Consider the following 14,775-nt stretch of genomic DNA (forward strand, 5'->3'; position numbering starts at 1 on the left):
TCTGCTAACACGACATTTCTTGCAGGTGTTCACATGCATTGTTAGTTTAGAACAGATACATTACAGTATTGGATATAGGGGAAAGTGCCTGAGAAGAAGACCTTGACAAAGCTACATGGAGAGCCAGAGCTCTAACTGAATGGACTGTTTGACAAACGTTTCAACCTACGTGTGTCTGACAGAGATCTTATTCTCATGTCCAGTGTGGGATAAACCATTGATGTCACAGTCTGTAACTTGGAATTTTGATGAGAACAATGGACCTCTGATGGTGTGATCAAGGGGGTGCTACACCCAGGACTCTGCACATTATAATATACTGTTCCCCTGGAATTTTGCAGATCCCTCCCTACCTTTGGCCCCCGAAGATCTCTCTTTCAGATTCCTTGCCGACATCTTCCCTGATGCCCCACTATCTGGATGGACTTTGAGAAGTTCAGAACTCAATGCTTTCCCTTTTTGATTCTTGCTTCAGTGTGGCTTAGGCTAACACTTTTCCTGACCCACAGGAGACTCTTGACCGAGTTTCTGAAATGCTATTGTTTCGCTACTTGAATTATTTTGTCTTGTGCTGACTTCCTTCATGGAAATTCCCTGATTTGGAATGCTCTTAGTATCCACCATCCACTGAACTCTGAAATTCTAGATAATGTATAGGCGGAGTCTTAGACTATTTTCTGAGCATCAAATATTAACAGTACTATTCTGTAATGCAGTCACAGAATTGCTTGTTTGTTTAATACTAGTTAGTCTCAATGTCTTTAGGTGGCTGGGATCCAGTTGTTATTCTGTATCTTTACAGCATGGTTTTACGAGTAGAGAATTTGAACTTGATTATTAATTTGTAATAAACCTTTTAAACTTGGCTACCAATTCCTGGTGCTCATTGTGTGGCCAAATGGGCTGCACTGTAATTGAAATTTGAATGAATGTAAATACTAACTCCCATCTCCTTTCAGTCGGATCTAAAAGATCTATCAAAGGATAAATGGTAAGCAAGAGGGCCCAGAAAACACTGTATCAATAGAAAGGAAGCCCTAATGTCATTTAGTTTCTGGAGACAAGTTGGAAATGTGTTAAAACGCTCCCAAGAGGAAGGTGTAGTCAATCTAAGACAACTAGGCTCATAGTTATTTTACTATCTGACACTGCTTTAGTACCATTAGAAACAGAGCAAGTCCATCCTTGGAAGTAGCTGCCATGTGCTTCTTCTAAAGCGCTCTGCTAATCGAGCTAGGATAGTATAGGTAGTAATTTTGACCTGCCCTCTGAGTGAAACCTATTAAGACAGTCTCCCACTTTAGAAAATTAGCATGGGTGATTAAACAAACTCTGAAGCGCGTCCTTGGGCTGGTAGTGTCAAGCGCATTTTTTATCACTGCCAAGTTTCATAAAGTCCTTTGCTAGGGTAATTGGATAGGGTTAGCTCAGGCTGGCGTAAAGTTACCTTCAAGGTATTTCAATTATTAATTTCTTATGCTCTTTATTATCGCACGTCTATTTATTTATAAAGTTTTATATAGCGCGAACAAGATCCCGAGGGATATCCGAGCGCTTTACAATAGGATGGGAGGAAGGACATAAATGCAAAATCCACAACAGGTAGGAGTAAAAAAACAGGAATGATAGCATATTCAGGGACAATTGCACAAGAAAAAACCATAACAAAAGATTGTCCAATGGAAGTATGCAGGGACAGTTCAAAATGGCGTCTTCCAGGAGTCACTAGTCACATTTATTCTAGAGGCCTAAGTTCCACTCATTTCTTACATCACTGTCAGGGCTTTTCTCATGAGACCTTCAAATGGGAGCCCCCTCCTGTGTTAGCTCCAAAGGTCTGGGCCCCTTCCTTCGTTCACTGGGCTTGGGCAGACCCATCCCTGTTACAGTGTGACAGCTGAATGATGAATGCACATCCCTCCGCCCCACCCTAATCCTCCTCAGAAGCTGATTGAAACACTGTTAATTGTTCCTTTTGAGTGGGGAGGCCTTTGCTACTGCTGCTGAAGAGAAATGTAATTAACCTGGCACAGCAGGGTGACAAAAGGCCTAAGCTCTCAACCTGAGCTGAGCCAGTGAAATTTGACAATTCTTGATGACCCATAAGTTGTACACATATCTTTGTGGAACTAGCAGATTAAATTTTTCCGCAAAGGTTACACACCATTTTGATATGTCCCTGGTCTCTGTAGACTAAAGGGAACCAAAACTGCACTCTAAGGCAGTTTTATCCCTATGTGTATAATAAAGTGTCAGAACAGGCAAAACAGTAAATCACATTGACTTTACCTATTAGTGTTCACTAACATTAAATGGCTATCCCAGAGCAATTTCTAACTGTGCAGAGTCACCTTTCTGCCTGACTGCCTATTTGCAGTTCCTGGGCTGCACGCGACAGAAGTCTCACACGTACAGCCCTCATACATGTGCATAAATGGGTGCACATGTGTTCACGTGTACCCATCCAAGTGCCCCTTATGCTGCCTCACATTGGGCTTATCCTAAAAGGTGGACACTGGTAGTAAACATGTGAAGTCCATTTGACATGTGATTATCGTGGTTGAAACACATGTAGTGAGAATCATCTAACAGTAAAAAGTCCAAAACCGGGTGATCCCAAAAAGCAAAAAATCTGGGAGTACTAAAACTGAGTGAATGGAATAGAGTGAAAGTATGTGTGAGTGTGTTTAAGAGTGTCAGAGTGATAGTGAGTGAGTTTTAGGATGTGCATGAATAAGTGAAAGTGAGTATGAGGGAGTGAGTGAAGGAGTAGGAGTGTGTTAGAATGAGTGATTGGCGGTTGTAAGAGGGAATGGAAGGGAGTTGAGGTGCAGCTAATGATGGTACAGAAGGTGCAGTTGCATCAAGGCCCAGGGTCAGTGAGTGTGTGTACCTGTTAGTAAGTGAGAATGACAACCAGTGAGTATGAGTATGTTTGTGTGCGAGTAACAGTGAGTGGGACTGAGTATAAGTGAGAATGAGCAAGTGAGAGAATATGAGTTTGAGTGAAGGAGGAGAAAGAGACTAAGAAGGCTGGACCTTTCATAGTGAAACATCCACTCTTTGAGGTGACTGTGAGGTCCTGGATTTCAGCCTACAACGTTCTGCTCATTTCACTCTTGGGGGGTCCCTGATATATCGGCCGCCTGGACCAGCCAGAGTCTTTCTGGAAACTTGCGGGGACGCGCTGGCAGAGCGAGCACTGTGCTTTTCGAAATATGTGCTCCTTGAGGATGTTATTCTCCATCTTGAACATACGAAGACGACCAACCCTGCGGCTTTTCTTGACTCCCTTCACTTGGCCCAGCTCTCTCAAGGGGTCAGGAATCCTACCCATCAAGGAGGGCACACTTTGGACACCATCTGCTCAAATTTCCCCATTTCGGTTGTGAAGCCATTTCCGGTCTCCTGGTCCGACCACTTTCCCATATTTTTCTCATGTGCTGCATCATGCATTCATGTGTTATGCTCCCCCCCCCCACCTATAAATATGTACATCCTCATTGGCTTGATTCTTTTAAAAAGGAGCCTAATAGCTTTAGCCTATGGTAGAAAAAGGTTGATGGGAGGATACTGATAATAAGAAAAAGCAAACTGTCTTAGGGTAACACAGTTGCTGTTAAGATAACTGTATGGGACTCCTACGTCCTGACTTTTAGACAAGAAGCTGCCCAGAAACGACTTGCAAATTCAGCATTGCTTTGGGAAGAATCCTCAAGAGTGTACTTTTAGTAGACTGTGTGTAGATTTGATGATGCAGCTGCTGGCAAATGTTTCTAAATGGTACATGTCTGGAGTATGCTATAGAGTCACATTTACCCCAGGTGAAATGTGTCAGGATGCCTCATGGGAGGTAAGCCGGCTGCAGCGTGTAACAATGGGTAATAAAAGATGTAATCCATTTGACAAAGGCAGTTTTAGCAGATGTGCGGCTGGCATCCTTGCCTCTTAATATCACAAAATGTTAGTCGGTCAAATGCAAGTGCCTGCTTTATTGGATGTAAAAGTGCAAAGTGTGTTTGTGATCCAAAACATATTGCATCTTCTAATTGAAGTAGGTGTTACAATGTGGAAATAATGTCAGGATGAAGATTTTATTCAAATGGAATTCTAGCACAAACTATGGGGCCAAGATGCGTAAGACCTCAAGACCACCTTGGATTTGTGCAATTTAGAGAATCATTATGCATTTCCTAGCACTTGAATCTCACTTATGCACCTGGCCTTCAATGAGAGGAAATTGAACTTCAGCAAGACAAGCCACATCTTTGTTTATAAGAGCTCCAAGTCAAATGGGGTCAACAACTGTCTAGAAAGTGATAGAATTCCCAAGAAAGAGTGGAATGCCATACTTGAGGAAAACGATCATCAGGCTGGTGAACTATACTTTACCAGCCTCATTAGGTGTAATGAAAGACTGTTCTGATAGTTTCCAGTGGCTCCTCTGTACATTTTACTGGTGGCCTCTTGCACACGTGATTGAGCCAGATGAGGTGAAAAATCAATAAACCAATAACACCAGCCAAAGAGCAGGACCAGGTGACAGAACCACAGCCACTCACCCCTGCTGTGTGGGTTGTAAGTCGAGTACCATACACAAAAATATTGTGCTACCAAAATATCGTAGCCAAAATATCAACTGCCAAAATATTATGAAAGTAAGTATATTTAAGTATAGATGTACTATTCCTAATTCAACCTTTATATAAATTAAAGGGATGTGTATTGTGAAGGAAGGGATCCACAATGAGAGGGGAGGAACGGAGGCTGTACTGAGCCCTGCACCGCCTTCCATATTACGACTTGGCCTTCTGCAAGCCTTGAAAAAGCTGGCAGAACAGCAAGGAGGGGGCCCCCTAAACAGCCTCCGGGCGTTGTTGCGCATTCTGCAATGTGACAGGTGGCACATGTTGTGCCTCCCTACATCTGCACTGTCGTGCATGCACTGTGTGGCATGAATGACATGGTGCATTCCAGCAGTGTGTGCATGACAGTGCAGGCGCTTTTGGGTTGCAGCATTGGCTTCAGGCTCACTCAGTCAGCCGAAGTACAAGACCACTTCCATCACACCACCGGCCCGGCAGTCCAGTTGTAAAGCAGGGGTCTTATGACCATTGGCATTGTGGTCTTGTGACGTATGAGGCTTAGGCAGTTGGAGCACCAAAGTCGTATTAAGGCCCAGAGTCCTCAGCTCTTTTCCTTTGAGAACAAATTTGAGTAATTTCTTTGCACACTTTTTGAGGGTAGAATTAGCTATATTTATCATTAAACACGAGAAGCCTTTCAATTTTCTGTAAAGGTTTTTGTAGTGCTCGCTGAAGGAGAGATGGTTGCGATTGGGCCTGCTGTCCAGCATATTATTCCAAATTATACAGATGACCATGATTCAGTGATAATCCGGACCTAGTGATAGCAGTACAGAAAATGATTTCTCCCACAAAACTGGAGTGGACTTTTTTTAGATAATGCTGAGGAGGGCAGTGAGTCCCTGGGGAAATTATTTGGACTTCTAGGAGTGTGTATTAGCTAGGGCAATGGGTTTTTCTCCCACTGAGCAATTGCCTCTTTAACTGCTGGTTGAACCATGAAGAGGATGAAACATAGAATGGGTATTCTGAGAGGAGGAAATGGTACTACTAATCCAAGTTCAGCAATGTAGGCATCGTCATTGAAGTTATAAATTATAGCATAATAAGTGACTGCATGCAGGTATTCCAGACTGCTTTAACTTTGCCTAATTTAAAACATCAGAGTTTATGTATGACATTATGAAATGCAGACAACCTTGCCATAGTCCCTCTGAATGTACATCTTCCAAATTCGATGAAGTGTTTCATGCCCCATTAAGTGAAAAAGATTGCACAAAGCAACACTGCAGCATACGCCCTAATGCTGTTGCCCAGTAAAACCCCACTGGAAATCTATAGAAATTGAAGATGACTGCAGCTGACTAGGTACCACTGTAAAGAAGACCAATTTGTGTACAGAAGTCAACAGCTTCCCTGACCAAGCATGCCTAGTACTGGGTATTTGCCTTTCAAGGTCACTTCTTTACTCTGGTTCATATGAGAAGAACCATGAACACATTTAGGGGTTTTACCACCAAACTTGGAGTGACTTTTCTCTCAGATTCTTATTTCAGCTGTCATCATGCAGTATCTTTTAGATCATTGAAGATTTTTTTTAACCTGGGTTTTCCTTTCCCAAGTGAATTATTCACTATTTCTGTAAAAAAAGCATACCTTCACTGTTTGTAAAATTACCCATCTTCTGGAGAACACCATAAAAGATTTTTGGTGGAACTTTGCATCAATTCCATTGGGATAAATCAGAAATGTGAAAAGGGAACGCTGTTCCCCACATGCAGACAGTTTCATTTTCATACACATCCACAATCAAGATATGATACGCTTCTGCAACCCAGCTAATATGACAAACAGTGGATTACTTGCATGACTAAGTAAGAGTGCATTGTATGCTCTTTTTCATTGAAATCTGACAACCATTAAGGAATATTTTAAATTACAATTCCTCAGACACCAAACTTGACTTTCTTACCTGTTTCCCATCAAAAGTTAGCATTTATTAAATGTAATAAGGTAACCCAATGTTAATCTTCGAATTTGTGACTCTCACTACCAGGACTTGTAAAACTTTAAAATACATGTCCAACTTTTCAATTACAATTCACCTTGCCCTAGGGTCTGTTCAGTGCCTACCTTCAGGGTGACATACATGTATTAAAACGGAAGGTTTAAGCCTGGCAAAAGACTTACTTTGCCGGTCAAAATGGCAGGTTAAAACTGCACCCACAAGCTGCAATGGTAGACCTGAGACACGGTTTAAAGGGCTACTTAAGTGGGTGGCACAATAAGCGCTACAGGCCACCAGTTGCATTTAATTTACAGGCCCTGGGTGTATGGTATACCACTTTATTAAGGGCGTATAAGTTAATTAAATATGCCAATCAGGTGTAAGTCGATTTTACCATGTTTTAGGAAGGGAGCACAATCACTTTATCAATTGTTAGAAGTGGTAAAGTACACAGAGTAGCAAGGCCAAAAATCAAATTCAGATAAATAGAGTTGAAGGGAAAATGTTTGTGGGGAGACCACCCTGAGGCTGACAAGTCTAACGTACATAGACTATTTATGCCTCATCTCTGGGCAACTTGCCTCTTACTGCGTCTACTAAATCTGTGCCCTGCATTTTATTTGCCAAACTTGCGGGCTATGTAGCAGGTCATGTCTCTTTTTGCACAGACGAACCGGCTGCTTTTGCCAATGTTTGTTTTATGGAGAGTTGGGGAAAACCTTGGATTCACCAATATCTTGGTACCCGTGCATATTTCTCTCTACCAGCATAGCATTGTCCTTTTAATCTAACATGTTAATGTGCCACTTTTACTCGCAAACGCCACATTCAGTGGTTTATTTTTAAAATACTGATAATTACTATTTTCGTTTATTCCTTAAACTTTGTTATTATTGGTGCATTTTAGATACTCATACTACCGATCAGCCTGAAATGTACTATACTGTAATACTGGGTGTAGGATGGAGTTTAAACAGGTCAGCTACTGAAACACAATCTAAGTTGTATACAAAATTGGCAAACTCTAAACACACGATATTAATATGGTCAATTTGTTTTTCAGCAGTGCTGTATGGGATGTGCACTACATAGTAAGCCATAATTTTTTCCGACTCTGCTTTTACAAATCTATTTGAACGGAAAATGCAGCGGAGGGCAATTTACAAATTAAAAAGCACTTACTTGATCCAGGCACAACAAGGATGTATAAGCCTTGGAGAGTGGCAACCACTGCCTCGCCATACAAATTCTTCCAAGGGATTTTCAAATTAAGTTTATCTAAATAAAAAAAAGCAACATTAACATTCAGCAGCATTCAACACAACCATATCGATTACGGACAAATACACTACACTGGATCCATCCATGTCATGCTGAATTATTATGTTATGTAGCCCATGTGCGCATATATATTCTTTTATAACAGAGTTTTGCTATAAAGGCTTTACATTTCAATAAATACAAATGTATTTCTGAGCTTTTGCAACAGAATATACAATACACTGGAGTATAAAAAAAAGATGGGACATGACGGGTTGAAAGCTATCTTTTATCAAAACACTGCAAACAAAAAGCATATTGCAATAAAACTTAGACCTTGTTCAAGAACATTTATTTCCTTATGACGATTATTTCAAATAAAGTCCAAACAGAAGGGGGCCCCCCAGGTACAGAATGTAGGCAGGCTCACGGGGGGGGGGGGGGGGGGGGGGACTATTGATTATGAACATGGAATAACCCAAAAGACGATCCTTGATCCATGTTCATAATCAATATCTAGGACCCTTGATAGGGCCACATAGAAAAATATTTAGGCAGGGTTCTTCTTCACTTAATTGCCTGTGTGATTATTTCAAATAAGGCTGGCTCATTCTGTAAAGTGGCACTGCGCAATCAACACGTTCTTTCCTGTCCAGTAAAATGTACAACACGAAAAGGGCCCGTTTTAGATCAATGCCGGATTGGGGCCATACACTCTACAGCACTGAAAGGAGATGTCGCACTTCGTAAATTAATCATTCATACCAACCATGTAAACAGATGTGTTCTGTTCACCTGTACAGTGACCTTTCAAAAATCACATTTCAAAACGAAATAATAACACGTAGTAACACCACCGACACCGTGGAATAGGGGGATGGCTATTGCACAAAAGAAAAACACATGCCGCCACCTACACGTGACAGCAATATGCTTCCAACAAAAATGATACACTTAAAAAAAAGTGAGCCATTGCACATAGCTGTAATAGTGATAAAGAAAACTGAGGACAACCGACTATGTCTAGGAGGAACCCAAGTTAACGTTTTATTTGAGAAACAATAGTTCAGCAGGGACTCAATTCTTAATATTTACATTGCAATCTCTGGTAGTACAATTGCCAAAATAATCGAGATAACACAAAACACCCTACCTAGAAAATAAAGCATATATTACAAATCTTTACGAGGGGGCAAATCAAAGAGAGTGCTAGATGCCGAAACATTCAATAACAATTTACTGAGGTCAATTTAGCCAGCTTGAGTTCTAAAATATAAAACATTATTTCTTGACAATGCAAAAACGACCAAGTCTGATTGATGAGATGTTGGCGATTCGCTCTTTTATAAGTTATGAGGTCATGATTAGGACAGGGAAAAGTTAAGGGGCACACAGGCATGAAAAATAATCAAAGAAACCATTGTTAAATAGGCTCAAGAGGATGCCTTTTGGGATAATCTATACAACAAACGGCTTACTACTTTGCAAGAAGAGCTGCCCTATTTGCAAAAACAGAAAGAGAGATTCATTTGGATGCAAAGTCCTAACAGTAAGATAATTGTCAAAGAGAATTTTTATTTTATTTTTTATTACGAAATAGTAAAATAGTTATCGAGGTGTGACTGTGCCACTGTTGGGATTTGTATCTTTAGGAACCTCCCTCTTTTTGACAATGTCAAGAAATTAACCCATGTATGTATTTTGAAGGACAGATACTGGATAACTTGACCTCAGTCAATTTTTATGGTATAAAAGCGAACTTGTATGGAGTCCTCACTATGCGTACACATCTGGGGACCTAGCACTCTTTGAGTTGCCCTGTCTTTAGAATGTGTAATAAAAGCTTTATTTGATGGCTAAACTATACTCTACATAGGGCTGAACGTTTAGGCAATTTTTCTACCAAAGATTATGTTGTAAATTTTAGGAAACATGTCCCTGGTGAACCATAGTTTCATACAATAATATATAATTGTATTACAATGGCATGGTTTGATCATGGTGATTCCAAGCAGCAGGTGTGAAAACGAATAGAAACACTTTATAGATCGAATGAGTAAAAGTGACCACAGGTTTTAAGGAGCACCAGGGCAGTCTGGGGTTCCTGAGCTCCAGTTGCATCAATTGGAGAAATTCACTGCTGGTGACACAGTACTACTACTGGACTTAAACCAGATAACCAAATACTCCTCTACAGGTTAGCGGACTAAGCAGTACAAGGCTTACTTAAAGAGGCGAGGTGGGTTAAGCATTCAGAATATTGTTTACACTGTGATACCAATTAATAAGATCAATGTCCAGTTAGAGCATTCATTTATAAAAGGAAAGTACTTTATTGCACACAAAAAATATATACCACACATAAAACTAAGATACACAGAGAAAACTGAAGTCTCCACAGCCCTCTGGGCCACAGGTCTGACTTCCAACAGTATTACAGCACCTGGATGCTAAGGAGTATTAAAACACAGTTAACACTGCACTGAGGACGCTGAAGGTACCCTCAGTCAGTCGTTACTGTCAGATCTCGAAGTTTTCAATCTTTCACTTCGAAACTCTGGGGCTACCCATTCAGCAGGTCACCTGTTAGACCCGATCATTTCTAACGTACCCTATGACTGCTCCCAAAGGGCCCGCCCACTAGAATGGACTGACCATTTTGCGGTACATTTTGTGTTACCTCTTTGTTCATCAAATGCTAAGCCTTGTGCTGGTAAGAGCAAGCTTCCTTATCGGTGGGACAAGCTTAATATGGTGGCATTTAATCAACACCTTTCTGAATCTATCCCGACTTTGGAAAAATCTGGATTAGAATCTAATGCTGCAGTGTCCCAGTGGTTAAGGGATGCTGTAACTGCATATCTAAGAATCACAGATCCCTTTATCCTCCCGCACTTTGGTTCTCAGAGGAGCTAAAATCACAACGAGCCAAGTGCAAGGCATTAGAAAGAAAATGGAGGCGTTTCTATTCAATCAGCAGTAAGGCAGCTTATAAAGAGGCACTAAAGAGATATCATGTTAACTGTAAACTGGCCAAGGCCGCTTTTGCGGCATCTACGATCACTCAAGCCCAGAATTGTCCGCGGACTCTTTTTACAATGATAAAGAAGTTAACAGGAGCAGACACGGTACCTTCTCCTCCGGCTTTGGACAAACCACAGTGTGATGCCATTGCTGATTTCTTTATTTCTAAGGTGGAGCGTATTCATGAATTTTTGTCTACCTCCCCGCCATCTGCTGAGTCCTCACTGGTGGTTACTTCTGGGAGTCCTCCCCTCCCTTCAACGATCATCAACGACTGGTCTTTGTTTGATGACACTACCTTTTTATCGTGCCTAAATAGTATCAGGTCACGCTCCCCTCGGGACCCTGTCCCTATGAAAATTTTAAAACTGTTGGACCTCGAGCCACGGAGAGTCCTAATGAGACTTTTGAATACCTCTCTTATAAAGTCTACGATGGCACAGGAGTGGAAACATGCCATGGTCGTTCCCTTGTTGAAGAAGACCGGCGCTGACATCACGAACCTAGCAAATTTTAGGCCCATATCCCTGCTGCCTGCATGTTCTAAAATTTTAGAACGACATGTGAACACCCAGCTTAATTCGTTTGTCGAAAATGTGGGATATCTCCATCCGTCCCAACCCGGGTTTCGCGCACATTATTCCACTGAATCCGCACTCCTTGGGTGACGGAGAGGCTTCGGCACGGTATCGATCGCGGGGAGACCTTTTCACTCATCCTTTTGGATTTGAGTGCAGCGTTCGATACCGTGTCTCATTCCATCCTTCTTGACTCTCTCCGCTCCCTTGGTGTTGCTGGATCTGCGCTGGCCTGGATTGCCTCCTTTTTAAGCGGACGCACCTTTCAGGTATTTTCGACAGAAGCTGAATCTGCTGTCTATTCATCAGCATACGGCGTCCCCCAGGGGTCGATTCTCAGCCCTTTGCTGTTTAATATCTATATCAGACCCCTTGCCACCATCGTGGAGGACGCCGGCCTAACAATCTATTCGGATGCTGACGACACACAGATTGTGTTCTCTCTCTCTAGCAGTGAGGGCCACGAGGTCTCTGCTTTGAAGTCTGGCCTATCACGCGTTGCTGCCTGGATGCACAACCATCTGCTCAAGCTCAACGGTGATAAGACCGAGGTTGTTATTTTGGGCAAAAATAAAGATCTGTGGGGCCCTCGACATTGGCCCTGCGACATGGGTCCTCTGCCGAATCCAACCCCCGTAGCCCGCAACCTCGGCTTCCTTATTGACGATAAGCTCTCAATGAGACAGCAGGTAACAAAGGTCGCTGCAATCTGTTTCTCCACCTTAAGATGGTTGCAGAAGATCCTATGGATGTTACCTTGCTCTACTCGGAGAACTGTCGTCCAGGCTCTTGTGATCTCCCGCATCGACTATGGGAATGTGCTTTATCTTGAGGCCGATAAGGCCACAATAAACAAACTCCAGGTGGTGCAAAACTCATCAGCTCGTTTATTGTGTAATGTACCCCGGAGATCCTCTGCAGCCAAGGCTCTGTGTGACCTTCATTGGCTTAAGGTCCCGAACCGCGTACAATTTAAAACCTTATGTCTTCTTTTCAAAATTCGGCAGGGCTCTGCTCCTAAATACCTGCAGAACCTGGTTCAAGTCTATGAGCCTGGTCGTACTTTAAGATCCTCCACCAGTGGCAATCTCGTGGTCCCTAGAATTAAATTGGCCAAAATGGGCGGCCGCTCGTTTTCCTATCTTGGTCCAAGGATGTGGAATGCTCTTCCGCCGGCTCTGAAAGCCGAGACTGATCTCCTCTCATTTCGGAAAAAATTAAAGACCCTTTTGTTTAATTGATCCTTCTGCACTGTTTGTTCTGTTTGGGCTTTTTGCTTGCTTTCTTCTCTTGTCTGTCCCTGGCGCCGGGAAACCCATTGAGGGTAGCTGTGCGCAATACAAGTTTAGATAAATAAAAATAAAATAAAAATTATAAAGACTATGGTACACAGGGTTACTGTCCAAAGCAAGAGCATTGGTAACAATACTTGTATCGTAATGATTTGATTTTAGGAGTTGATATGAAGTCAACAGTTCCTGACCAGTTCACTGTCCCTTCACCCAAAGCAACAGAATTGCCGATCCTTGCTTTGTGAGAACACTGTTCTCAAGGTGTCATGGTCTGGTTAGGTGTGCCTGATGTATTGGCACAGTTACTGGAGTCCAACTAGTCCAGTAGCCACCGGGATAGCTGGTGGGGAGTAGTGGCTGGCTGGGGGGTCAGTCCACCTTGATATATTCACATGACAAAAAGAGGGTGGGAGCCTTTACCAAAAAGCCCATAGGCCGCAGTCTGTAGTTTCTATTAGCAGGGCACCCATGGTGATGGTGTTACTTGCTGCTAGTACAGGACAAGTAAGGACAACATTGGAGATTGTAGAAATCCTGAGGCAGGGATCAAGGATTCAAATGGTGAGGTCTTCAACCGGGCACTTTTCCTCCAGCTACAGACGGTAACTGACAATACCCACAGGTTCCTATAGCACAGGGAAGCAGTCATGAGTGAAGCAGTCTCACTTGGAGGTTCCGTTGTCGTCCTCGATGTTGATGTGCGGTGTGAGAAAGTGAGTTGTTGGTTGAGGGCGGTGAAGCACTACTCAAGCAATATCCATAATCCTGGTCAGGATGAACCACAAAAAGTGACTAAATTACCGCTGCTTAACCCGTTGGTAGTTTGGCCCAAATGAGTCAGGCTTAATTTAGAGGCAATGCGCAAAGTATTTATGCAGCACACAAACAATAATAAAGTGTAAATACTACACAAGAAAAATCCCACACCAATTTAGGAAAGTAGAGTAAAAAATAATTAATCATTTGACACCAAAATGACAAAAAGTCTATCAGAAGAACCGGAGATATGCAAATTCAAAGATTTAAGGTAAATATAGCTGCTAAAAGCACAAAGCACCTCTCAGGGTTATTGGGTAGTGCGCAACAGAGTGAAAGTCATAAGATCAGGCCGACCGCAATGGAGCACAGCTGGACACAGGGACCAGGTTAGTCCTGCTGAAATAGTTACCTTTTAAAGTCCAGCAAGAAAAGTTCAGTTTTCAGTGGGGGACACCACGAGGAACAGGGAGAGCATTGAGGATGGTTGTAGCTGTGGCATAAGGAGACGCAGGACATAGCAGGTGGTCATAGCTGTAGCGTGAAGATCCTGTCGGGCGTCGCAGATGGTCATTGGTGGAGCTTCACAGTGGTGGCTGTCAATGCTGTAGCACGAAGTGCAGATCTCCGGTTGCTTATCGTCGCTGTAGCACGAGTCAGGTTCACCAGAGCTTTACTTTGACGGCAGAGTGGTTGGCAAGGTATGAGAGTGAACAGGCCTGTTTGAGGTCGTGAATGCCATATCATTTACGCACAGAGGAATGACTATGTAATTTCCAGTCTGCAAATCAAGAATTCATTTCTATTTTTCAAATTCTGAATGGTATTCCTGTGCTATTAAGGATATTAGATACAGACATTAAATGAACATCTAGTACCATCAACCCATCCACTGTAATTGGTGGGAAAAAAACATAAGTATTGGATGCTTTGACATTTTTTGTTTGTTTTCTGATTTTGTGTGTAAAAACTGAATGTGATATATTATATATAGTATTTTTTATAGTCTATGTGAATTTGGAATGTTTTTTTCTGTAAGCTGTTGCTACTTGTGTTTTTATATGTAATGTAGATAATGTTAGACAACTTTCTTTTTCATATTGAAATGAACTAATGAAAACTAAAAAAGAAAAAAAGTCAAAAGGTATAAATAAAATACCGGTACAAACAAAAAAAGTGTGTTTGGCAATTAAGCAGAAATTACAAATGCTTCTAAAAATTTGAGATATAGGCCTGTCCCCAATTTTTTTCACGCAGGCCAACAAGCAGCA

The 14,775-nt window shown here is 42.0% G+C and overlaps 1 protein-coding gene across 2 annotated transcripts in view; it reads right to left on the minus strand.

The window, feature by feature from the left end:
* The window catches only part of VPS13C (vacuolar protein sorting 13 homolog C), a 2,773,485-nt gene that overhangs the window by 2,525,426 nt on the left and 233,284 nt on the right, over positions 1–14,775 (minus strand). For both annotated transcript variants that reach the window (XM_078680824.1, XM_078680823.1), the window contains exon 4: positions 7,777–7,872. In XM_078680824.1, the coding sequence (XP_078536950.1) occupies positions 7,777–7,872 (96 nt within the window). The remainder of the gene's footprint in view (positions 1–7,776; positions 7,873–14,775) is intronic.

Source organism: Lissotriton helveticus, chromosome 3_1 (genome assembly GCF_964261635.1).
Source record: "Lissotriton helveticus chromosome 3_1, aLisHel1.1, whole genome shotgun sequence".
NCBI lineage: Eukaryota > Metazoa > Chordata > Amphibia > Caudata > Salamandridae > Lissotriton > Lissotriton helveticus.